This window comes from Toxorhynchites rutilus, chromosome 1 (assembly GCF_029784135.1).
Source record: "Toxorhynchites rutilus septentrionalis strain SRP chromosome 1, ASM2978413v1, whole genome shotgun sequence".
NCBI lineage: Eukaryota > Metazoa > Arthropoda > Insecta > Diptera > Culicidae > Toxorhynchites > Toxorhynchites rutilus.
Window position 1 is genome coordinate 176,461,387 of NC_073744.1, and position 26,503 is coordinate 176,487,889.

The following is a 26,503-nucleotide window of genomic DNA, read 5'->3' on the forward strand; positions in this document are numbered from 1 at the left end:
TGCTTGCTTGCGTTGGATTGTTGAACGGGGGTTTTTTCCATGAAGAGGAATGCCAAGCTCTGAATAGTGGCTTGAACAGTTTGCTAAAGTACTCCAACTGGACTGATGTACTGGTAATGTTATTGGTGTGGACTGATGAATCCTAGTAATGGGTTAGTTTAATTGGAGTATTCGACTGAATTATTGATGTTATGGAAAATCCAGCTTCATTGAGATAAAGCTAATATCCCAAAGTAAAAATTGAAGAAGCCACATCAGTAGGGATCAACAGATTCATTTAGCAGTGTCCAGCAGAGAAACAAAGTCCATCCTCAATAAGTAAATTTTTGAAAATCAACTATTTTCGCTGTTGGCGAGAGTCTCGCGTGAGCAGTCATCGAGAGATGACGTGTTTTCAAATCGATTCGCTCGCTTGGTTTTGTTTCGTGTTTCTTTCTTTAATGGTGGTGGCTATTGTGTTGGAAAAGTTTTGTTTCCAAAACGTTCCGAAATAATTTTCTAAAAAATAAAAAATGTGTCTCATAGTTCTTCTGCATAATGCATCATCTATGAATTCAGGATACATGAATTGGAATATTTAATATACAATTAACGCAAACGATGGGAAATTAATTCTTCATCATGTGTCCGGTTTCAGTGTGTTGGTTTTTTTTCTGTTTGTGCTCTCTCATCCTGTTTACGTTGGAGAGGCTCAGTGAGAGAAGCTGAACTCTCTTGGATGCAATGCGTTGCAGTGTTTTTATCGTAGAGAGGTGACGGTTCGTCGTCATATTTAGATGCGCGTCCGTGAGTGTTTTCTGAGCGGAGAGTAATTGAGCGCATGCAGAAGCGGAATGATACATCAAACACGCTAAGTCTCCACTTTTTTTTCTGATTGATTTATTTTTTTTGTGTATCGTTTTGGAGGATTATGTATATATTTTCGTAATGCCAGTACTGCTCAGATATGCATGGTTGGCGTGACCGGCGGCATCGGTTAGTTATGGAGAGCCCGTTTTTCTTATTTTTGGCTGGATAGTGGCTGTGGGCGGTTCGTGTGAGGTAATCTGTCTAAGATCGTTTTATGAGTTGTTCGCGGTTATGATTATTCGGTTGGTGATAGGAGGGACGCGTAACCCGACGCTGTGTGGTTTTGGGGGTTGCGTCGGCCATGCATGTTTGTGCAGAATTTTTGATTTTTAGCGCGTTGCTATTGGCGCATTCAAGTACTCTTGCATGTAAAATGTGACTTTATTAGTATTGTTTTGTATCGGCATGTTTTATACAAAAAATTGAATATTATTCAATTCTTTTTCTATCTCTAGACAGGGACGAATAAATTTCAAATTGAAGTTCATTGTAGAAAATGGAAACCTATATATTTAGAGATATGTTCTTTTTCCGTTAGTATTTTCGTAAATATACGTTTGTGAATACAATATCTGTTTTCGCGTAAAGTGTTGTCAAGGGGAGATATATTGGTTATTTACGTGTCATGTTTTGTTTGAATAATTTGTTTTGTGTATCTGTATTTGTATTTGTATTTGTGGTCGTGAAACAAATGTATTATCAAAATGTGTTTCAGCTGTAAAAGAAACCAACACGATATACACTGTGTTTCACAACTATAGAGCCACTCATTTTTTCTGGGTTTCCGGAGATGGGTGAGAGGTCGGTTGAATTGAGGTGTGTAGCGTGGGATGTAGCAGCTATCTTCGTTTGGGGGGCGGACCGTTTGAACTTTATTGTTGTGTTCAGGCGCGAAGCTTTCAAGAGACAAAAATTCGAATGTTTCATAGATGTGGAGCCGGATGGAGGGGCTCTCACTCCTTTGCAGGATTGGCGTCAGTTTCACATAAATGAGAATAGGTTTCTAATTCGTAGGTCATCTTTAGTCCTCAATCACTTCGGATAGCCTATTCGGGGTGGTTTTGGCCAGGCTGCGCCATGTTGTGGTGTGTATCTCTTTCTGCGCAGAGGATACTGCTCGTTTAAGCTCTTCGAGTCAACACAGCAATGAAGTTCAAATGACCAGTCTTTTGAATGAGGATGGTTGTTGTATCCTACACTGTACGCTTCAGTTTGGCCGACCTCTTGCTCATCTCTGGAGACTCGGAGGAGGTTTGTGGCTCTGTGGTTGTGAAACGCAGTGTATGTTCCGAATACACATGTTTGTGATATCAGCTTTATTTCAATGATAACACGAACCTGTACTGTACGAATATATTGGAGGTTCGTTTCATTGTAGAGGTGTTTACTGGTGATCTTCTCAGGCTTCCCATGGTTAACCTCTATCGTAAGGTGGTAGAACATTCCGAATGTTAAAATGTATGCGACGAGATATTCCACGAAATATAATGTAGGTCTGTTCTATTGTAGAGGCGCTTCCCGGTGACCTTCTAAGGTTTCCCATGGATAACCTCTGTCGTCGAATGATAGAAAATTCATAAAGATAGAATGTATGCGACGTGATAGATCACTAGATCTAATTTAGGCCTTTTCTTTTGAGACGTGTTTCTCAGTGACTTTCTTAGGTTTCCAACGATAATTTCCATCCTAGGGTGAATATTACAAAAGTTAGAAAGTATGCGACTCGATAGCTCAGATATAGTACATCCCTTATATTGTAAAGGTGTTTCCCATTCCCACCATCGTAGAGTGTCAAAATATGGTTAAAATTAGGAAGTTCGAAACGCGATAAGCCGATATGTAAATTTTATGTTCGTTTTATTGTAGATGTGTTACCGAGTTACCTTTTCAGGTTCCTCATGAATCCTCCGTGAGCGGTTATTAAATTATGTAGAAACTAGGAAGCTCGCGATGCAATAAGCCACGATGTTTTGTAGGTCCGTTTTGTTGTGGACTTGGTTTTCTCTTCGTTAAGCAGGTTAGAGTTAGCGTTTACAGAATCACATCACCTACCGCAGTGAATCCTGATTTTTAACCTATCCCACTAACAAATATCCCTTCCATGATAAACGCTAGGGAACCACGCTATAGAGGCGACCCTTCTGGCCTTCGGGCGGCGAATATCATACTAACATTCCTTCCCTTCCCCTGGTGACTGTAAGGACGTGGCCGGCGTCGTTATTGACCATTTAAAGCTCGAATCACCGAAAATTGCACAACGAGAATGATTTGCTAGTCCCAAGCGTCATTCTGTGTGTTCTTTGTGCAATTTGGTTGGTTCAGGTCAATCACGGAGAGCAACTACGAATTGTACAGTCTACCCAAGCTCAAGCTCAAGCTCAACTATTTTCGCTGTTGGCGAATAAAAATAAGATACTGACTTTGAATTATTTTTATTGATGATTGATGATTTCATGTAAATTGTATTTCTAGGCCTCAATCGTTGCTGATTTATCCGCGAAGGCCAGAGACTTTACGCAACTACACAAAAAGAGGTCCAAAGAGAGAGATTAATTGCTGACCAAACTCGCCTCTTAATTGTTCCATTATTTAGCGTGCTGTACACTCTGTCCAACTTCTATGAGATCAGGCGACGATGTTGCTGCTTTGTGTCATTGTAAACAAACAATGCTTCAATTCATTTTCTATTGTATAGGTATTGGTAACTACCATACACTGCATGATTTGCATATGTATGTGTGCAAGCGCTGAGTGTAAACAAATGTTTTAGTATTTATCAAGTGTCAAGTTTGTATAAGACCAGTTACATTTTCCGTTATTTTAGTTGTTTTGATCAATAAATCTGAAAAGTGTTCACGGAGAGAGAAGAAAGACAAATCGATGCATTTCACCAAGAAAATGGCTTGTCGGATTGAAAGATCCCATCAAGTAGGGTTCAATTATTTGACGAATCCTCAAGGATATGGTAAAAAGAGAATAGCTCCGCGTAAATCAAAGCTTTCTGACTGGGATAAGCGGGAAACAGCTTCAAATACCTTGAAATCGCTTATGCAAATTAAGCAATCTTTGAATATAAATGTTTCCCGGGTGACAACTTGTCAAGTTTTGGTAAAAAGTCCTCACATAAAGAGGGCTTAAAAGGTTAAAGCTCCTAATCTTACACCATCTCACATCGGAAGACATCTGAGTTTTGCCAAAGCTCACATGAACCGACAGTGGGACATGGTATGTAATGACAAAAAACGTTTTCAAAAGGATGCATTTTGCTATATACCATAACCATGATTTACGGAAGGAGGAACAGTATTTTTCAACCAGGAATTTTGGTGGAAGCTCGTGCATGGTTTGGGCGGGATTCTGTGCCACCGGAAAACTCAAGATAGCTTTCGCATCATTCAAGGATTACATACATGTTCTGGAAATCTCTCTCCTACCGTTTTTGCGTAGATATAGTCACAAAAAATTCACATTCCAGCAAAAAAATGCTACTATTCACAACAGCAAGCACAACAGCAGGATGAGGGACCAAAAACATATTTTTCCGAAATGGCAAGGTTGCCAATTATTGACACGTAAATCAGCCGATCATTTTGTATTTTTCAGGGTAGGGTAGTCTTATAGAAGTTGGACAGAGTGTATCGTAGCTAACGTCGTCTTGTTGCTTCAAAATAAAATGCTAAGTCCTTACCAATGTTATGTTTATTAAAAAAAATCAATCAAACTCGATTCTTCAAGTGATCCGTCACTTTCGTATAAACAAAACCGTAAAGCCTCACGTCAGCCCGTCTCAAGGCTGTCTCGGTAAGACGGGGCGCCATCAATCCGATAGAAATTAGCCCCGAAAGTACGTGTCAGAGTGGCGCCCAATTCGATTGGGGATCCATTCCAGGGTGTTCACGCATACCGATACCCATAATCGTAACGAATAATAATGTGGCTCGTAAAATTTATCTCAGATGGGCATGATGGGTATAGGAGGTCCAACCAATCGAACATGAGGCAGCCACAAGGAAGTCTGAAGTGGAACGGGGAACGGAATGAAATGGCTGTGTGTGGCATTAATAATTCATCCGGAACGGTCGGTCGGATTGCTTCTGCCCTTTCGTGGCGGAAGAGAAACAGAAGTGGCATTTTTCGTGACAAGTGTACACGCCGTTCCCCCCATTCACCCATGCCGTCGGTTCACAAACGTCTTAGCAGGGCTAGGACCTGGAGAAGAATGGTTGGACCTCACTAACTGACTGATTAGGGTGGACAAATTGTTGCGGACATTTCCAGTAGATTTCTAGGATATGACATCTCGTTCAGGGTTGTTAATGGTTGCTTCGCAGCAAAAAGTGATAAAATAAGTGTTATTAATATTTTTAAATCACTCTACAATTAGCTCAGGAATCATTTTTTGTTCATTCTGTAATAATAATAATCATGTTGATTTAGCGAGACGGGAATCGAGTTCGCAAAATAGTATCGTATAGAAAAGCATAGCAGAGTAACTTCTAGCAAAAAATGGGGACAGAATAATGGTTTTGTTTATGTAAACAGTAGGAAATTTTAGCAATCTATAATCTAACTGACCGTTTTTTGTTCGAATTTTTCAAATGATAATGTAACATTTGCGTGAAGTAATCTACCTGAGAATGAATTAGTTGACTCGAAAAATAATCTCTTTATGAAAATTTTGATTCTTCTGAAAACAAAAACCACTGATCAATATTTTTTTGCGTTGGAATTGTCAAAAACCGATGGCTTACTAATGTACAATTCCAAATGAAATCGAACTAAAAATGCCGATTTGAAAAACTTGTATTTTTGATTCGAACGAAAGTTTGTATTCCGTTTGGGTTAGAGGAAATATGAGTTTTCCACAGCATTTGGGATTTTTTTGACTCAAGTGTAACTTTTGAAAAGGGCTTACCGATTTTGGTAAGAGAAAACATTGATAATTTTTATCTCAAAAGCTATGAGTCGTATCGAAATAGTATCTCAGAAGGAGTTATGATGTAAAAATCTAAAAAAAATACACTGAGAAAAAAAATAGTCACCTTTTTTAATTTACGAAAAAAACACTAATTTGCAATATCTAAAATACATATTTTTTATTTTTTTTTATTTTTTCATATAGAATAGCAGTCATGTGTAAAATTTAAAAAATAAGTTCAAGATGGTAAAACCATTTTTGACAAACTTTGTGGAACATCGAATTTTTATAAACTTTCGATACTTCGAATTTTTGTATGTTAATAATCATTTTCAGCCACAAATTATGAATTCTGATGTGATTTAACACGAAAAAGCTCTTTAGCAATCTCTTTCTAAATGCAGCCGTTTTTGAGATGTTTAAAAAATATGTCTAATTTATTGTATTTTATGGTAAATAAGCTCTTTTAATATGTTTGTCTGTTATACCACCATGTTCATGAAATTTTAGGATTTTGCTTATAGTTTTCAACAACTTTTCCAAATACATCATTATGGAAAACTATATGTTTAGGAGTTACATTGAAAAACATTATCGCTACGTTTTGTATTAACCCACATGTCTTCAAATGTTTGTCAACGTAACTCCTAAACATATATAATTTTTAGACAAAAATTATCAATCCTAATGTGATTTAAAACAAAGAAGCCCTTTATCAGTTTCCTTCTAAAAGTCGCCGTTCTCGAGATATTTGAAAAAGTATTATATAATTCATAAAATTTCGATGTTCCACAAAGTTCGTCAAATATAGTTCATGACTGTTATTTTATATGAAAATAAAAAAAAATTAAAAAAATACATATTTAAGATATTGCAAATTAAAGTGCATTTTTTTCTCAGTGTATATTGTTTTTACGTTTGGACATAAATGCTTTATAACTCTTTCTAAGACACTATTTCGGTAGGACTCACAGTTTTTGAGATATAAATTATCAAAAATTTCTCCCACTAAAATCGATACGCCCTTTTCATAAGGTACACTTGAGTCAAAAAATTCCCAAATGCTGTGGAAAACTCATATTTCCTCCAATCCAAACGGAATACAAACTTTAACTTGGATCAAAAATACAGACAAATTATAAACAAATGGTTAAGTAAAAATTAGGACTACGTGTTTTGGATGCTTAAAACACGTAGTCCTAATTTTTACAATATAAATAATTTTTAAACATCAAATAATTATTTATATTTCTTTCGCGCCAAATTCAAGCTGAAATAAATGTCGACAGAAATAAAATGCTTATTAAATGCTTTGACAAATGCGAATCGAAAACGTGAATCGCTTTTGAATAGATAGATAATAAACGAAATAATTAAACATTATACAAATGCGGACTGGAGATTTTTTTGTATGAAGGTTGTTGTGACAGTTGTCATTTCCAACTAGTAAAACTTTGTATATTTATTACGAGTAACTTTCATCCAGATTAAGTGAAAAGTATGAAAATCAAATTCAAAATCATTTCAGATACTTCTTGCAAAATTGCGTGTTTTTCAGGATATTAAGAAAAGTGCCAGAGAGTCTGGAAAATTCTGAAAAATTATGGAAGATTGGCATCTCTGCCGGAGAGACGTAGGACTACAAAAAGCGTTGTCAATTCAAATATATTGTTTTAATTTTTTTTCCAATTTTTCAAATGTTGATATGACATTTTCGTCATGTAATGTACCCGGAAAATGAACTAATTGACTCGAAAAATTAGAAGGATGGTGTCCAAGACACGACCGTTTTGTTAATGTAGGACTACAAACTTATTGCATTCAATTGAGCCTCAATTCAAATATCACTTTCGATATTGTCTTAGGAAGGAACGAAATTTTATAATTAATTATTCAGTAATTTTTTTATGGCCCTGACGCGCGACTTTATTGTAGCCTTCAAGACATATTCTAATTTTTATCTTAAGTCTCAGCCTCAGCATATGGCGTTGGCCGATCGCTGTCTAGAGTGAAACTAAAAAAGTGAAAAAAGAAACGCATCCACCGACAAGAAGAACCTCAAGAAATTCCCTGCCCTCAATCTGACATTATATGTTGTCTGAAACATCAGATCTGCCTAAACTGTACATTCAGGCAACCTTCACAAAATTCAAAACACCACACTTCTTCGGTTCGACTGAAATAAAGTCGACAAAGCATATCAAAGATGCAGGTCTACGAAACATTCTCGGTCAAGATGAATCTGAAGAAACCAATTTGACTGCGTTTCTAAAAAAACGACTTCTTTGATAAAATTTGATTCAACTGTCGGAGACAAATGAATCGAAAATTTTGAAGTCTGCGTAAACAAACAAAGAGAAGAAGATGATACGCATACTTCAGATACTTTCCATCAGACATCCAGCGACGAGGCTCGAATATCGCTTCTTTCACGGCCGATAGTTAAGTGTTTAGTTTTAGATTGCCAAATTGGCGAATCAACCAAACGCATACTTCATAGCAAGCCATTTTTCGATTCAACAAGCGCATAACAAAATTGCGTTACTGTTTTGCAATATCTTCCATTCTTCCCATTCTTGCATCTAACTGTTTGTGAGTGTTTGTATATATGTGTGATATCAGCATTAGGAACGAATGTTGTCTGCTCGTTTATTGGATTGAAACTGTGATTTCAAATCATGGATAGCTTATTTATGCCAAACAAGTTTGAAACAGGTTAAAAGGAATGAATTATGTATTAGGGATTTGTAATTTATAGAATATCAAACACATCTTTAAAAAACTCCGATTTGATTGGTATGCAAATTATCAGAATTCGTTCGTAGAGAAAATAGTTGTTAACGTTAATTTTATTTCATTAAAAAAACGTGACCTGTTTGCTGACTTGGCACCCTTACTGGAAGATGTTGTCCTACGTCAAAATGAACGCTTTAGAATAATTTTTGCGATTCTGATGATGTCTTAAATTATAGAGGCTTAAAATTCTTCCTGTAAGCGTGAAAAAGGACCATTAGGAAAACTTTCTTTTTCCGGCCTTGAGAAAGGCTATTCGGATGCCCTCGCCACCGATTGGTTGCCAGCTGGTTGTTGAACGATGATTGCTGTTTTGGCGAACGATTGAGTTAGCGTTTGATTATAGAGACTTTAAACTTTTGTAGTTCATTCGTCTCTAGTCTTGAAAAAGGACAATATAGAAAACTTTTTCCAAACTCACGGCCTTGAAAGGAAAGTCATTTTGGACGCCCTCGTTGCCGTCTGGTTGCTAGCTTGATGACTGCCGAAATCGTGATGATGTATCAATGACGATTTTATCAGGCTTCTCATTTTAGTAGTCCGTGTTAGGGATGCATGTGTGTACCAGAGTCCCCTCAGCTTGCATCTGATGGTGTTTTGGCGAATGCTAAATCTATGTCTGTGAGTGTGACGAGGTTATCAGTTCATCCCCTATCACATATGTCATTATCGAGCACATTGCAGTACTAAATGCTTGCGCTGAGCGGCATAAACCATTCTCAATGCAGCGAAGTAATATAATTTTGAAATTAACTCCCAGTAGTTTCAGCTTTAACATACTGTTGATTGCCCGTTGTCTAAAGTGGCACTTATATACTGAGCTTATTGAATATCCTACTTGTTTTTCTATATCTCTTAGCAAAATTATGTTTCAAACGCTCCAAAAAACTCAATCTCAAATAAAAAATCTACAAATTGGATTATGCAGCACCTTTTCTGAAGAAAAAAATTGAAGATAAAAATTGTTTCAATGAAAAATCGGTTCGGATTTCCAGTTGCCGTTCTAACTGGAAATCCGAACCGAATTTTCATTGAAACAATTTTTTATCTTCGGTTTCAACCGAATAACACAGTTTTCTCAGCAGTGAACACACCTTTTTCACACAAACCGCCTTGAAATGAGCTGCACTTTGACGCCACATTTAACCTGGAAATAATGCGCGAATATTGAAAGATCGATGGGGGAAAAAATCAAGCATATCTTTTCGGATATTACATTGGAATGAACCGCTCATTTTGAAATAACTCGCCCTGGAGAGGGGCATGGTTTTGTGGAAGCACCTGAAGATGGTTGATTCATGATTCATCCTTGTTCTCTCGCGGTGTCCCAACCGAACAAAATTGCATCACTGTGTGAGTTGGATCAATAGCACGAAAACAGTTAGCTGCTTCTGCTTTGTAAACGGGCGAATGAACCACGTTATGACAGGAGCGAAGCAGACGATTCAGAATGTGCAGAAAATAAAAACTCGTTTACTGCTGCTACCGTTGCTGCTGCTGACGGTGTTTGTTGATGTTGGTGCTTCGCTACCTCTCCTGTTGCTATGTTGACTGATGCCCGGGTAGAAAATTCATTTCGCAGGGGAGCAGCGAATTTTATCCGAATTTGCTGGGTAGAGAATCACATAGGTGTGGGGCTTGCAATGCAATGTTTCGCTTCTCTTCAGGCTTCCATTGTATCGAGTAAAACCGTTGTTTGTGACATTAGTATGAGGAAAATCACTTGTCTGCTAGCTATCTTGTGTGTGTGTGTGTGTTGACTTCATTGTCTTATTATTCTTATTCCCCTTGGTAGAATGATATGCTCGGTGGATAGCTGCGTCCGTTTTCGCAGTAGTATTGATGTATTCAACTTTTATTCCGCTGTTACTCTTGTTGTCCTAGTAGCTCTACGTCAAAAGGATGGAAGGTAGGTTGAAGTTTGGCAGTTGTATTATAGACTTTATAATTTACATAGGCCTCAGAGAAAAACATTATAGAGGCGAATTCTTGCGGCCGATTCATTTGTCCGAGGCGAGGAAGGGACTGGTATCGCTGTCGATTTCACAGCATAGACATGGTTCAGGGGCTAATTCCTCGCTTTCGTTCTACTTAACCCCTTTTATTCTGCGCCGCAAGTGACGTGAGATAAAAAAAAATTGCATCAAAATAATTCGTTCTATTTTTGAAGTTATTTTACTTTAAAGCTCCCATTTTATACCCGTCAATAAAAGTTACTATCATTTATTATCATCTTAACTATAATACCATGATTTGTCATCAGGAATATCGCGAAAGTTCGCTGATGTTCACTCGTGTTGATTTTTTGCCGCCTTTTCTCCTAGAATCGAGTAACACAAGTGACTCGTGCTTTTCACGTTTTTCGTCACACGAAATGAGGGGAAGTATCTGCCGCGAATTTTACTCGGAAAATCGAGCGGAAATGTTCAACAATTTCTAGCACGGGATATTCGTTTATCATAACAAGCAGCAGCTTTCCTACCGATCAATCACAGCCGATTAATGGAAGCACACAAAATCACTTAAATTTTCCGGGACGCATGAGCGTGTCTCGCAAAGACAACCCCAAGCACAAAGCAAAGCATTAACATTAATCTATGGTTTATGTTCTCGAACCAGCAAAATCCACGGATTATTCCTCCCGCGGCGAAATTGCGGTATTTTCGCACTCCCAACTTTTACTCTTAAAACAAAAAAAATGAAATACATTTCCATCGTCGTCCGAGAGACAAAGCAGAGCGGAACGGTGGGGAGGATACCTGGAGGAACTTTCCAAACTTTTGGGAATTTCACTCAGTCTTAATTGCCTTACATTATGCATGTTGTCGTTCGTCAGAAATGCTAATATTTGTTTTCCAATCTTTCTGTGCGTCTTCCGCAGGTGTTGCCCATACGACCACCGAACTCAACTGTAGCACGGAATTCATCGATGTGAATCAGGTAGGACCGACAACAAATTGTTTCCAGGGATCACTTCTCCGCGTGCTTCGCCAGAACGTCTGAGTTTACTCAGTTTGCCGGCTGAGATACCTGTGTCAACAGTATCCTTTGCCGTTTGTTTCTGACGAGAAAAAAAATCAAAAGTTTTTCGTCAAAATTCAATCAGGCCCTAAAACTCCCATCATAAGCGAGTCCAGGGAGCTGCATTCAGAGTGATCTCATTACCATACAAATTACTTTATTTTGCCGTTGCGTTTCCTCTTGATTTTCTTCGCCTGCTCTAGAGTTTCATCTGGCCGCTGGCCCGACCGGCCGACCAGGAGGAAATGGTGATTGTGGAGCTGCGCCAGCAAACGACCAAAATCCTACTCAAGACCGGCATCGGTGGATCGGCTACGACACGCGGCGGAAGTCGGGGAACCATCACCAGCAGCACGAAAATCGTCGGTCGCTATGTAATGCTGATGCAGGGTAAGCTCAATCATTTGGGTTCTGTTAACCGGCAATCAATTTGATTACCTTCATTCGGCCACCCCCTGGAAAACTCTCCTAGGCCTACTTTAATTGACACTTGAAGCCCTCATTTTATTCCCACTCCGCCGCCAACTAGAGTGGAGAAACGTGCCTTCTGTTTGCTAAAACAATGGTGGAAAAGAAGGTTTCCTCCGCAACCACCTGTTTGTTCGTTTGTTTTCCCATTTCTTGTTGCTTCCATCCGGAAGTGACATCGCTGTCAAAACTTTTGCGTGTAACTTGCGCAAAGTTGTACGGAGCAAAAAGTTCTGCGAAACTTATTAAATTCCGAAAACGGTAACGCTTCGTTTGTGTCTAGCCAAAAGCAGGGGACCCATTTTGGCGCAATAATTGGTTTGGGGTTTAAGATGGCCGTTCGGATTCCAGGCATTGGGGGGGGGGAATGCTGTTGATTATGCTCTAGTGCCGCAACTCATCAACTTCTGTTGAAGTTATAACATCCACAATACATATTATACCCAGAAAAGAAGTGAAGTATAGGATAACATCGTTTTTTTAGTGATGTAATGTCTAACACCGTAAATTTGAGAAAGGACTTGATCGAATATGATAGAGGATTTGGAAATTGGAACAAAAATATTCACCCCATCTATGCCAGGTACTAAAAAATTTTCGGAAAACAATATTTCTTGCTAAAAAAAAATTTTGGAAAAATCTCAATGGTTAGTGTACCTGTCATGTGGCGATAAACCCCTTAGCGTATTATTCAATACGTAATGTTTCGTGAAAAGTGGTAGTTTTGTTCTTTATCGCAAAACATTAGACCCGTATTTTTTAATTTTTTCGGTAGGGTGAGCATTTCCATTTCAGGGTTGTCCGAAAGATCAACTTTTTCCTCGTTTTTCCAAAAATGACTTTTTTTCAAAAATTCATAACTTTTGAACTACTAAACCGATTCAGATGATTGACATATCAAATTAACGCCAATTAGTTCTTTTTTGGAAAAGTGACACATTTGCCAATTAACTGAATTCTAGTCGCATACATCCAGTCTAGTAGCATAGAAATATTGAACGAAGACTGAAAACATGTTAACTTTGAAAAATCGTAACTTAAAAACGAAAAATAACACATCTCTGATAACTCAAAAACGAAAAAAAATGCCTCTCTGGTTTCGACGTATGTTATGTGAAAATCCTCAGCTTTCCAGAAAAAAATATACAAAAATATAGCGCCTTTGGTCCTGAGACTATGAAAACAATAAAATAACTTTCTGCAGGTATAGTATTTTTTCAAAAAAGCCCAGGTATTTGGTTTAAATTTGATATGTCGATCATCTGAATCGGTCTAGTAGTTCAAAAGTTTTGAAAAAAGTTATTTTTGGTAAAAAGAGGAAAAGGTTGATTTTTTCGTAAACCCTAAAATGGAAATGGTCACCCTGATGAAAAAGTAAAAAAAATATGGGTCTAATGTGTTGCGATAAAGAACAAAACTACCAATTTTCACGAAAATCTGAGAACCACTATATCGGTTTGGCATACAATGGCTGTATATACAGTGGTAGACATTCGTTTAGCCGCACCCTATTTTTTCTCAATATTTTTAGAAATAAGTCAATTATTTGTACAGTTTTGTTCATAAAAGACTATTACTGTTTATTATCATCGAATTCATTCTAAAAAAAAGTATAAATTGACTTTTTGTTTTCTAAGTTATTGAAATATGTGGAATCAGGGTGGAAATTCGTTTAGCCGCATCCTAAAATTTCAATAAAAGAAAATTTGTGCGGCAAATTTCGAGTCCAATCGGTAGCTAATATTTAGTATGTCCACCTCCATTTCGGATTATAGCCCAACATTCCTGAATTACTGCCTTGAGACTGGAAATGTTGTCAATTTGTCATCCGTTTGCATAGACCATTTCGGCCAAGATCCTCCATAGGTTCTCTATGGGATTGCAATCGACTGCAAGCAGGTCATCCAAGAAGCGGAATGTCCTTCTCAGCAAACCATGCCTTCGATTGCTTGGAAACGTGGATCTATGCATTATCCTGCTGAAAAAAACGATATCCTCGATAGCGTTATTCTCAATATGGCCAATCAAAACGTCCTCCAGTAATTGAAGATACTTTTCGGAGTTCATTCGGGTGAAAATGAAAGAAATGGGAAGTTTGCTGTGATAGGAAACGGCTCACCACACTGTCAAACTTCCGCCCCAAAGTTTCGCTTCGATATTACGACATTCTTTCATTGAACTTTTTTCGACGGAAAATAGAAAATTTCTCCATTCCAGTTTCCATTCCATGTATTGCCGGGCGAAAATGAGATGGTTCTGCTTATGGGTGACGGTCAGTTTCGGCTTCCCTTGAAGTTTCTTCCACATTATGTTTGGTGACTCGTTCAAGATGCGCGCAATATGCCTCTTCGTTACTGGAACAACCGATTCTGCCTTAATGTATGAGCAGGACATCGTTTCTTGGTTGCTTCGTGTCTTATTCGACCTTTAAGACGCAAAGTAACTTTGGTGTTCCCATTGGTTGGTCGTTATATCCCATCTTTCAGGCACTATTTGAAGAAATTCCGTACCACTTTCTCAGATCGACCAATATTTGTTACGATCGAGCGATTAGAAAACTTTTGTTCACTGAATATCTCCCGCACCTCTTCCGTCAATAAAATATCTTTCGCCATTCCTTTAAATTCTACGTAGATTACTAAATCAACTTCTTACGTTACACATCTAAAATTTACCTTGTAAATTGAACATTCCCAAGTATTTTTTCAAAAAAGACAGATAAAGGCTTGGTGATTATGCGAAAACCTGATTTGTATGCCCTGTGGCTAATCGTATGTCTCGGGATAAAACGACGTTTGAATGTTTATATCCACCGATGCCGCCTTGTGTGTGTGTGATTGTGACGCGCGTCCTTTCAATAAAATTGACTTAAATATACTACCACTACAGCAAATGAGTATCCCGATAAAAAGAATATTCCTTGTTGTTTTGTAAGTGTTTCAAGTTTTTTTTTTTCAAGTGCGACTAAACGAATGTCTATCACTGTATAAAAATGTTCTGTTCGTTTGTGTACTAAAATAGCAAAGTAAAGAAGTGGAATTTAAAAATTTTTTTTTTTTTTTGAAATTCATTTATAGGAGATTTGTTCTAACTACTTTTTGATTATGATATCTCGTAAATGACCGCCTCAGGCCTTGACCGCAAAATGTGCCCTTTTTTCGGCATTTTCCATCACTTTGCCCAATGTTTCGGCCGATATGGCAGCAATTTCTTGTCGGATATTGTCTTTCAGCGCAGCCAGGGTCCTTGGTTTACAAGTGTATACCTTGGATTTTAAATATCCCCATAAAAAAAGTCAGGAGGCGTCAAATCAGGTGATCTCGGTGGCCAGTCATAATCGCCGTTTTTCGATATTAATCTTCCGGGGAACATTTCGCGCAATAATTTGGTCGTGGCAGCCGCTGTATGGCATGTAGCGCCGTCCTGTTGGAACCAGTAATTGTCCAATTAATTTTCACGAACAAATGGCAATAAAAAATCGGTTATCATTGTCCGATAACGCTCCCCATTCACGGTTACCGTTGCTCCATTTTCGTTTTCAAAGAAGTACGGGCCGATGACTTTATCGGCATAAATGCCATACCACACAGTAACTTTTTGGTCGTAAAGATGTTGCGTTTCGATGAATTGAGGGTTTTCAGTAGCATAAAACCGACAATTTTGTTTATTCACTCCTCCATTCAAGTTGAAATGCGCCTCATCAGACATTATGATTTTTTGCCAAAAGCCACGTTCATTTTTGGCCATTTCGATGGTCCATTTCGCAAAATCAAGTCGACGTGGTAAGTCAGATGGGTTAAGTTGTTTTTTTTTTATTTAAATCGTTTATTTTTACAGGCTCAGTTACATAGGTTTAAAGGAGCCGAACTCCTTACTGTATTGTTACTAGTATATATACATTTTTCCTTAATTCTAATGTTAATAATATAGGAAACCGATTACTCGCGGTCAACTCGAGTTTAGAAGGGTGACATATTTTCTTCAGAAAAAGGAGGGGATATGAGGATATGTTGACAATGAAGGGTTAAGTTGTTGAGCCATTTAACCTAGAGCCTAACTCTTGCAAACGATGGCGACCTGATGTCGATGGAGTCTCTGCAACACTGGCTCGAACGGCATCAATATTCTCGTCGAAACGTCTTGGTCGTTGTCTGGACAGATGACTGGCATTACCAACACTACCAGACGATATAAATTTGGCATATAATCGACGTATAGTGTTGTCTCCAGGCGATGTTTTAACTTCATTTTTATTTTTCCACGCACGTTTAGTTAACACAATTGAGAAGTTATTTTGAATGTACAGCTGAACAATTTCAGCGCGTTGTTTAGGTGTGTATTGTTCCATGGTTAAAATTGTACTGAAATGACGCTTCCAACGCGGTATGACATTTGTTAATCTGACATCTCTGTCAAAAGTTATGGGGTTGCCAGATGCTTCCACTTTAAATGGCCCACCCTGTATGTGAACGGAAGAATTGAATTATCAAACGATTATTTTTTTTACATTTCCCTCTAAGTTTGCATCTCATGTATACATACTTCTCGAAGCGCGATTTTGCTTGATTTGATTAACTTCAGGTACTCAGTTTCGATTCTGACATGTACGTCGAACACATATTGTTTACTTCTTCTTCTTTCTTTGTTTTTAAGAGGCTTTAAACTTTGCAGTTCATTCGCCTCTAAATATTGTTTACTCAATAGGCGTTATCGCAGTAAATGGTTATTAACATTTTGCCTAATCATCAAATAGTATGCGTAGAAACTCAGTGAGCAGAAGATATGAAGGCATATCCTCCAATGCAATCTTGAATAACCGAGCCAAAGCGTGGTTTTCGTACCCGCTTTTGTAATCCGCGTTAGTAAAAAAAATCCCCCACTTGCATGTATTAGCAATGCCAATTTCCAGAACGCTGCTTGGTTTTGAAGTCTGTGTTAGGGAACACATTTCGGTGAGAACAAAAGTCCCCTTACTTTCATGTGCTTGCAATGTCGATTTCCCTAAGACTGATGGTTTTAAAGGCTGTGTTGGAGAAACCGTAAATCGGGCCAATCAAAACGAGGCAGTTAGGTTGTTTAGATAACGCTTAACATTTTACAGTTATTCAATTGTTTATGTAATGAAAAATAACGTTTTATTAATTGCGATAGATGCGTAGAAATATTCCCTATCAATTGATGCAAACATCTTTCCGATCGTGTACACCAGTAGTCAAATAATGTGAAAGTCATGACCAAAACAGAAAAACAAAAACTTACCACTCATTGTCAAATTTAGGGTAGGTTCATAGAATTACTATGGAGCTCGCTTTCGCAGATAAACCGCACCGCGGATCATCCGCTCGCGGATAATGGGGGTTCTACTGTACTAGAAACAACACGGCATGCGCCCTCGCGGCGTGATTCCAATTATTCTTCAAAGACATTTGAAATGGCGAATTATTGTTTATTTTTTGTCTCGTTCAGTCAAACAGACACCGGATCACCGTTAATGTGACCGGTGAAGGTCACCGTAACGCTGGTTGCATGTCGTGAACGCCAAAACAAGATGCTTTTGATGTTCTGTTTTCCGCAGAAACACGAGATGGAAATGTCAGAGAGGGAATCGAGGAATGATTGACTGGATGACGCTTATTGTTCAGTGCGTAGCGTGGCAAGTGCCAGAAAATGTCTGAAATGGAATATTAATTCACAAGCCGTCAACGCTAATTGAGCACTTTACACGCAATTATTGTGTCACATAGACAACATTACGATTTAACATGTTGCAATTATCCTGACCATGTGGCAGTATTTTATCACGTTGAGTGCTGTTTTTCTCAATGCTTAAAATGTATCCTACATGAGAAGGAAAGGGAGAGGGAGGAGCATAACTATTTTTTTTTGTTTACTCAAATAATCGTCTAACATATACTCAATGCTCCAGTGCTCCATTTCCGGTATAACCATAACCGCACTTACCATATTGAGTGCATCATTTCCCCTCTTTTTGCTCATTCACAGGTTTACTCAAAGAGGGCCGACTTCACATCCAGGATCGCTTCGTGGATCTCTCCAACAAACCAATTGATGTAAGTGATTCTCTGATCTGGAACGAAAGGGACAATATTGTTGCTGTGAACCTCCTCCCTTTTTTTACATTCACAACATGCTACTCGTGATTGACACTTCATTGCCGCCATTCAAGAGAGGGCCGTTAAAAAGTTGTTCCGATAACAAGAAATAATTCCTATTATGGCCCAATAAACTCCACATTTTTTCTCCCTCGGAATCAACACAACATCACAACTCTCGCACATCGTAAAAGCGCACCAGCCTGCTATGTCGCCGTTTCCGCTTGTCGTTTTGAACGAAACGAGCGAAACGACATCTGCTGGTAACGAACGGTGTACTAGAAGATCCACCTTCTACCACAACTGGCCGATACCGCAAACTGCTAACGTTGGTGGGGGGGGGGAGCGGTGGTCTGGTGTTGCAGGATTGGCCTTTAACGGAATTTACATTTACTGCTTTGGAAAACGATGCGTTGAGTGCGTCTGTATGGGGTAATATTGCCGGGCGTTAATATCGAGCCTTTTATGGGACCACTTGACCGCTAACTCGGTCGGAAATGATCCGGGATGGGTGTCCCGAGTATGTGTGTGAGTTGTGTTTTGTTTCGGGTTTATTTTTCAGCGGCCGCAGATTGATGGGGATTGATGAACAATTTTGTGTAATTTTTTCTGTTCTACAGGCTTTTGTCAGCTTCGACGTCAGCTACCAAAGCCCGGACGACGAGTCGGGTAATTTTGAGTCATCACATGTGGCCAAAAGCTTACACCATCAGTCATCCAGCATCGATGACGACCAGCAGATGCTGCTGGACATTGAGCAGAACATTGCCAACCTGGAGAAGAGCCTTATTCGGAATGAACGATCCGCCGGACGAAGTTCCGTTGCCAGTGCGGGTGGCGGTGGCGGCAGTGGAGAAGGAGGAGGTGGTGGAAACAGTAAACCGAACATCCTGAAGCGCGTTATGTCCTCCGGCTCGACTTCGTTGTACGAGAAAAGTAACACCCCAGCGGCCAGACAGGATAGAGCTTCTTCGGTATGTTGGGAGTTTCGTTCCCGTTCAAGAATCAAATACAGACCTCCCCAGCAAACATTAAATCGTATAATTCTTACACTTGCTAGGTCACATATAAATTTGTATTAAATCACAAATCATTGAACTTCTTCATGTGTGTCTAAAATCATATAAAATGCAAAAACTAGATTTTCTATATCATTGATTGATTAAGTTGTATATCGGTATAACGAGCACCATAAAATTGGTTTATACAGAATCACATATGTACATTCTATTTATTTTATATAACATTATCGGATCAAATCGCATATCAGTGTAACAAGCGTCATAATATCGTTATAAAGGGTGTGTCACATCAAATTGCATCACGGAAAAAACGCTGTAGAAATTTAATTTTTAGGAATTATATCTTCAGCTTTCGCTTATAATCAGATAAGAGTGTATAGATCACGTTGGCCATGCTTCACTGTCAATTTTTCGTAAATTTGGAAAAAAGTCGTCGAACGAAAAAAAGCGTCGTGAATTAATCCTGTGCACTCATTTCGATAATCCGGAGTTGTCACATCGGGACATCGGTAAGATGGTGGGAATCGTCCAATCCACGGTCAGCAGAGTACTAAAACGATACATCGAGAACCTAACCATCGACCGGAAGGTGAAGAACGGCAAAAATGGATGCTCCGTCAGTGAAAAAGATCACAAGCGCGTAGTTAAGCAGTTTAGACGTGATCCGAGAAGTTCGGTCCGGGATGTCGCCAATAAGCTGAATTTGTCAAGTTCATTCGTCCAGCGGACCAAGCAGCGGGAGGGCCTGCGTACATACAAGGTTCAGAAGGCTCCTAACCGCGACGAAAGGCAAAACATGGTGGGGAAGACGCGAGCCCGGAAGCTGTACACCGAAATGCTGACGAAGCCGCATTGCACTGGTAATGGACGACGAAACCTACGTCAAAGCGGACTTTCGTCAGCTGCCGGGCCTGTTGTTCTTCTCCGCAGAGGACCCCCTTCGTGATGACCGGCACGGTAAACGGGCAGGTTTACCTTAAGGAGTGCCTACAGAAGCGCTTACTACCACCATTGAAACAGCACGAGGGCCCGACCATCTTCTGGCCGGATCTCGTTTCGTGCCACTATTCAAAGGACGTGTTGGAGTGGTACGAGTGGTACGTGACCCAACGGGGTCACCTTCGTGCCAAAGGAAATGAACCCGCCCAACGCACCGAAGCTTCGCCCAATAGAGAAATTTTGGGTGATTATGAAGCAGGCCCTCCGGAAGAACCCAAAAGTTGTCAAATCGGAGGCGGACTTCAAGAGAAAATGGATTTCTGTTCAAAAAAAAAACTACAACCTGACGTTGTACAGAACCTTATGGACGGGGTAAAGAGGAAGGTGCGAGCATACGGACTTGGGCTCGAAGTATGAATAAAAAGAAAATGCCAAAAGTTGTTTAAATTTTTTATTTTACTGTCTAAAATTTTCAAAAGGATCGGTCTACTGGGCGAATTTCTACAGCGTTTTCTCCGTGATGCAATTTGATGTGACACACCCTTTATACGGCGTTAAATACGTATATATAATTTGGCATATACGTATATCACTTCCACTTTCTCATGTATATGCCAGCTATACGCATCATATATCATTCAAAGGTGTCTTGGATGTATGTACAACGCCTCCAATAATGGCATTTTATACGATTAAATTTGTGCTGGGTTGTCTGATGATCGTTTCCAGGACAACGAATCCACCTCCCGTCCGGCCAAGTCGGAGAAGAAAGTAACCCTGCGGACGGTGCGGAACTTGATGAAACTTGGTCGCTCGCGACATCCCTCGAAAGAGAGTCGCTGCGACAGCAGCACCGAAGACGAGGGCCGCTCGCTGATAACCGATTCGGAAGATGCCTTAGGAGGTCCGGCAAGTCTGGGGCTGCATAGCAGCCATACGCACACCAACGATCCGTCAACGGCCGTGACTAGTCCAAGCACGGCCGGTGGGCCAAGTCAGCCTGGATACGAGAATCTCTCACAAGCCGGTACCCACTCGAATGCGTCCAGTGACGGGGAGGACAACGCCAACAACGAGAAATTAAAAAAGTGAGTCAGGAAACCTTTCGCTCTTCACGCTTTATCGACTTTTCTTTCTGTTATTCTATTTCACGTAGGATCAAAAATCTAGCCAAATGCAACGATCACCTCAAATCGCAAGACTTTCAGGTTTGCGTGACGATCATCGAGGCGAGACAACTGCCGGGACTGAACATGGATCCGGTGGTTTGTATCCAGGTGGGCGACCAGAAGAAGTACACCAGCGTCAAGGAGAGCACCAATTGTCCGTATTACAACGAGGTGGGTGCGATTCGCGTGTCTTTCCGGGGACCCTATAATTTAACTCACCTCCTTTCGCTAGTACTTTGTGTTCGACTTCCACATGCCGCCTGTGATGCTGTTCGATAAGATCATCACGCTATCTGTAAGTATGAATGGTGCCTTCTTTTCTGTGTTCTATATTTGTTTCAAACCAATATTCTCAAGATGATGTTCTGATTCATGAGACATGAAAATAGTCGGGTTTTAGCGGTCGTCAGGTGGTAATCTATGGACGCTCCCGTAACTGCACCTTGCATGCACTGAATATACATTGTTGCACCTTCTAACTACTAACACCTTTCGTTTACCCAAAGAATACGAGTGAATCCCCGCTTTCAAATCTCCATCCCACAGGTGATACACTCGCGCAAATTTATGCGCTCCGGAACGGTGGTCGGCTCGTTTAAGATCGACCTGAAGACGGTCTATGATGCCCCGGGTATTGATAGAATCTTTCCCCATGTTATTATTGTTCCTTCGTTATTGTTCCTTCGTTAATGTTCCTTCGTTAATGTTCCTTCGTATCTGGTTGTCGTTCTTTGTGAAGGAATGGCGTTAACTTTTCACGCATCGCTTGGTCCTGTGTTCGTTCTTATTTTGTTCCGGAATGGTTATCGTTGATCGTTACAGGAATGTTTATTCGTAATACTGTGTTCTATTGTTTGACATACATCGTTTAATAAGATCAATTGGGAATCGGATGTAAGAGAAAGTTTATAACGTTTCTACTCAATATTTTCTCCCGGTGTGCGTTAGTTTGTATCAGTCTTCCGAAAAACACTTACATATGTCCACGCGATGTGAAAATTCCATGTTTTTGTTTGAATACGAACATGATTTTCGCTAGTATTGAATGTTTATCCCAAACACGAACAATGATTCACATACATAAACATGTGAAAACAAACACGATGTTCATAATTCAAGAACATTATGTACAAACATATCACCCGATGTCGCAGTATTCATTGCTTTCGTTTCGTTTCTTTTCATACACGGAAAGAAATTATTCATCCCAAAACATTTCTTCGTAGAATACTTTTTCACAGAAACGAACTTGAAATTTAGTTCGCATTACAAAAGTTGCTTGAACTAAGAGGCTATGAGTTCATGCACATTTTGCAAGTCTGATTAAATAATCCTTGGTTTCGTGCAAAGAAAACATTCTCTGAATAGAAAGAAGCTTTCCATGAGATTTTTTTTTGCGTGCATGTTGGCAATTGAAGTCTGGGGAACCGACTGCACAGCGGGCGACGTCGTACAAATGCTGACCAAAAAATCAAATACCCAAAAATTAGTATTATATCATATAATATTATTTATATTATAATATAATTTATATGCAACCTTCAGCGGCACACAGAAGAACCAGCAGAGAAATTTCAGCGGCTAAAACACACCATTAATTTCTCGATGTTATCACAAACAGAATGAAGGAAAAAACTAAAAGCTACACTTACACTATACTACATATGCTATGTGTGCATGCGATTGCTTCATCCTTTCTTCTCCTCTTCTTCGCTCGTTTTATACCTCGGGTCGCGAACAAGCAGTATTAGCCTTTTGTAAACATTCAAAGATCCAGTCAAAATCGTTGCTCCCGTGGTCGAGTGGTTAGCGTAACGCCTAACATGTCACTGCTGAATAATTCTGGTACTTTATATTCGATTAAAATTATAGAAGTATTGTAATCGAAATTTGTTGTGGGTAACTAAATGTCTCCGCCACTTGTTCAAATAGCTAATAATAGCGAATGTTACATGAATTCAATATATAAATTGATGCGTGCACTGAATAATTTTATCAATTGTGAAAAACTCTGATATCAATCGACGTTTATTTTGTTCAGAACAGATAAAGAGGTTTATTTTATTTGCCCAATATTTTAGACGAAGCACCCATTGTCATGATAGGAAAGCATTTTTTCCATGTCAACATACCAACACACCACGCGTTGAGTGGTGGTGGTGTGGTGTCCGATTCGCTTCTTCTACTCTACGCACTGCCGGTGCTTGGGGTGAAAATACAAGAGAAACTGAACATCATGTGAAACATTAGGATTAAACATCGTATGTCCAAACTTACAACGAATACAAACATTTTGTCACATTTTGAAACATAGGTACGAAAAAAATATGTTTGTATTCAAACACAAAACTGCGAACAGCAGCGTGGACATGTTTATTCCGGACGCAGTGTTTTTTGTGAAACATGGAAGACTGGTTTGTATCAATAACTTGATATAGATAGTAAAATTCAAATGATAAAGAAACTGGGCTAGATGGATTTGATGAATTTGTATATAATTTTATCCCATCCAAAAAGTTTGAATATAATAGAAGGGCTGCCCAAGATTCCCTAAATCCGTTTTCATTCGTATAGTGAAGACTATTCTTGAAAAGTATTGACAGGTATGAGAGAATTTATGCTGTTGCTAAAATAATACACCAATCACTAACACCAACCATCTGAACACCATCATCGGCTGTTCTACTTAAAATACTTCAAACGCAGAGGATGATTTCGAATGCAACCCTAAGAGCCTATTACTACGTCTTTCAGTAATGGTGCGAAATCAACAAATCAGCAGTTTTCATGTCATGGAAATAGCAAATGCAGCGTTCCTTCTACAGTCAATGTGGAGAGCGAAAATATAGCGATGTAGGCTTCACCCGTTCTAATTTTTTTCAGTATAAACAAGTTATGCGTGATTTCACAGTATTCACGAGTCATCAGTCATCCAGCTACCGACCAGACGGTAGCGAAGTTTGCCAAATAGTCTTTCTCAAGGCCGAGATTTTAGTTTAGTTTCCCTAATTATCCTTTTCCAAGACCAGAGACTAACGAACTGTGAGCTTTTAGAGCTTCCAGAAATCAGATCGTGATCATCATTGTTCAAGTCAGAGTCTCGCTCCAACGCAGTCTTCCTCAATGCTGATGCATACAGCCGTTTCGCACAATACAAAGTTAGATTGGAAAATTGATATCGCACACATTGGTGCAATTTTATTCGGTGGAACACAATGGTAAGAAAACTAAACATCTCCCAATCCGAAAGTAGTTCACTTGCTTCGCTCGGACGGACCATTCCGGAGCCGTCGAATTCCGAAGAGTTAGTGGCTGCACTAGCCGTGATTTGTTTGCAACCCCAGAGGACTTGTCCCATCAGAAAGCAGAAAGACAAAGTTCCATCTATCCATCAAACGACTAGAGAAATTTGGTTTCCGTAGTTAACGAACCCAATCCAATCCAAATAGATTCCATGGTTAACAGAACTGGCATAACAATCACTTTCGAAAGATAAAAGGTGTATGAGTGATGTCTGTGGCTTATTGACCCAAACATTGTTTTGACGTAGGACTACGTCTTTCATTTCTATACCGGGGTGTAAAACCAAAGTTTCGAGAACGAAAGCGTTACGCCGGAGACCGAGATTTTGAGCGTTAATAGCTCTTAAACAACTGAACGAAATGGTATGATAAACACTTCATTTGAAAGATAAAATGTCTACGCGTCATATACTTGTTACTTTTTCATCCAAAAACTTGTTTCAATAGTCTTAAAATTGCTTTCAAAACAGGCTATTGAAATCACCAATCGGTATATAAGCGAGCGCCGCTCGTAAACCCACTCAGTTATGATTGAACAGCGATTGGAGCATGTTGTCGCTGTTGTTGTGAAGCTAATTTCGTTTATCATGAAAGCGCTGATGAACGGTGTCACCAAGAGCCTGTTTGTGCACCTAAGGCCAAAAGGGAATCCATCAGGAGGAGAGTGATGCCACGGTTCCGCTTGAAACATCGGAGCAGCCGCCACACACACACACACACACACACATACACGCGCGGAATTCTCGTTGCTATCATCGTTGCTGAAAAATAATCTGCCAGTTCCCCTGGGAATTGAAAAATACATTCATGCGAAATAGTTTATTTTAATGTTTTCTATCCATATAACACAGCAACCAAATACATTTGGTTTTGTTATTTTTCAATCAATCGCAATTAACAAGAAAGCTTCTGAATATTTTTTTCCCCATCAGTGGAAATTTTCGTATCCAATGTTGGATGCATAACATGAAAAACGGAAAATGTTTTACATCGCGAAAATCAAGTCATTTTCGAGCGATTATTTGCTTTCTACTCATATAATGCTGCGACCAAATACATTTCGTTTTGGATTTTTTCAATCAAGTGCGATCAACGTAAGACCACGTCTTTCGGCAATTTATTAGAGGTGCAATGAATCTTTAGGAATTCCCGCTCTACGCGCACTGGCAAACAATGTTTACTCAACAATTTCTCAAACTAAAAATGGGTGTTGTGAGAAAGGATTAGCGAACGCGAAAACGACAAACGGGAGAAAGATACGTTTGGAGGTTGAAGGAAATTGGCAGAAAACTTCTTCATTCTATCATTCAAATAATGTGATTCATACCACATCGTTTTGCCAGAAAGAGATTATTAATGCTCAAAGGAGGAATCGAGTCCTCCGAGGAAATTACCCAGCGCAAATTAGAGTCGACTATCGATTGCGGCATTCGTACACAAATAATTTTATAATGCAGTTTCACCAAAGTGATTTCTTCGGATATATTCACTACATCATGTCATGTATTTCATATTCTTCATTAAGAAATCCATATCCATGGCACCTACCGGTAACGAATTATTATCGAAACCACGATTTTCGCTAAATGCTCCTTTCAGTTCGGCCTGTAAAAAACTTTTCTGTACTCTAATCCATCAAATTTGGAGCCCTGAAAAGGGCCGTTGATTATATGCTAAGCTAATATAGCACGCTCTCCTCGGATACGATGGGCCAGCTGGATGTCCTTGGGCATGATGTGACGCGTTTTGCATGGATAGCACACAAATTGGTATCTTCTAATAAGCCTTCTGCAGCGTCATAACCGCGGAACTTTGGAAGCGCTAGTCGGTTTTGAAGTCCTGAGCAATTCCACGAACCAAATGCTGCAAAGGTAGCTTGCGGATCAGCAATTCGGTCGATATCTGATAG

The 26,503-nt window shown here is 39.4% G+C and overlaps 1 protein-coding gene across 6 annotated transcripts in view; it reads left to right on the forward strand.

The window, feature by feature from the left end:
- Positions 1-26,503, forward strand: part of LOC129762853 (otoferlin-like) — a 301,153-nt gene that overhangs the window by 226,894 nt on the left and 47,756 nt on the right. For 5 of the 6 annotated variants that reach the window (XM_055761426.1, XM_055761439.1, XM_055761431.1 and 2 more), the window contains 8 exons: positions 11,442-11,500; positions 11,785-11,971; positions 18,053-18,120; positions 18,783-19,136; positions 20,853-21,211; positions 21,280-21,463; positions 21,525-21,587; positions 21,839-21,923. In XM_055761426.1, the coding sequence (XP_055617401.1) occupies positions 11,442-11,500; positions 11,785-11,971; positions 18,053-18,120; positions 18,783-19,136; positions 20,853-21,211; positions 21,280-21,463; positions 21,525-21,587; positions 21,839-21,923 (1,359 nt within the window). The remainder of the gene's footprint in view (positions 1-11,441; positions 11,501-11,784; positions 11,972-18,052; positions 18,121-18,782; positions 19,137-20,852; positions 21,212-21,279; positions 21,464-21,524; positions 21,588-21,838; positions 21,924-26,503) is intronic. The other variant, XM_055761421.1, reaches the window with a different exon arrangement.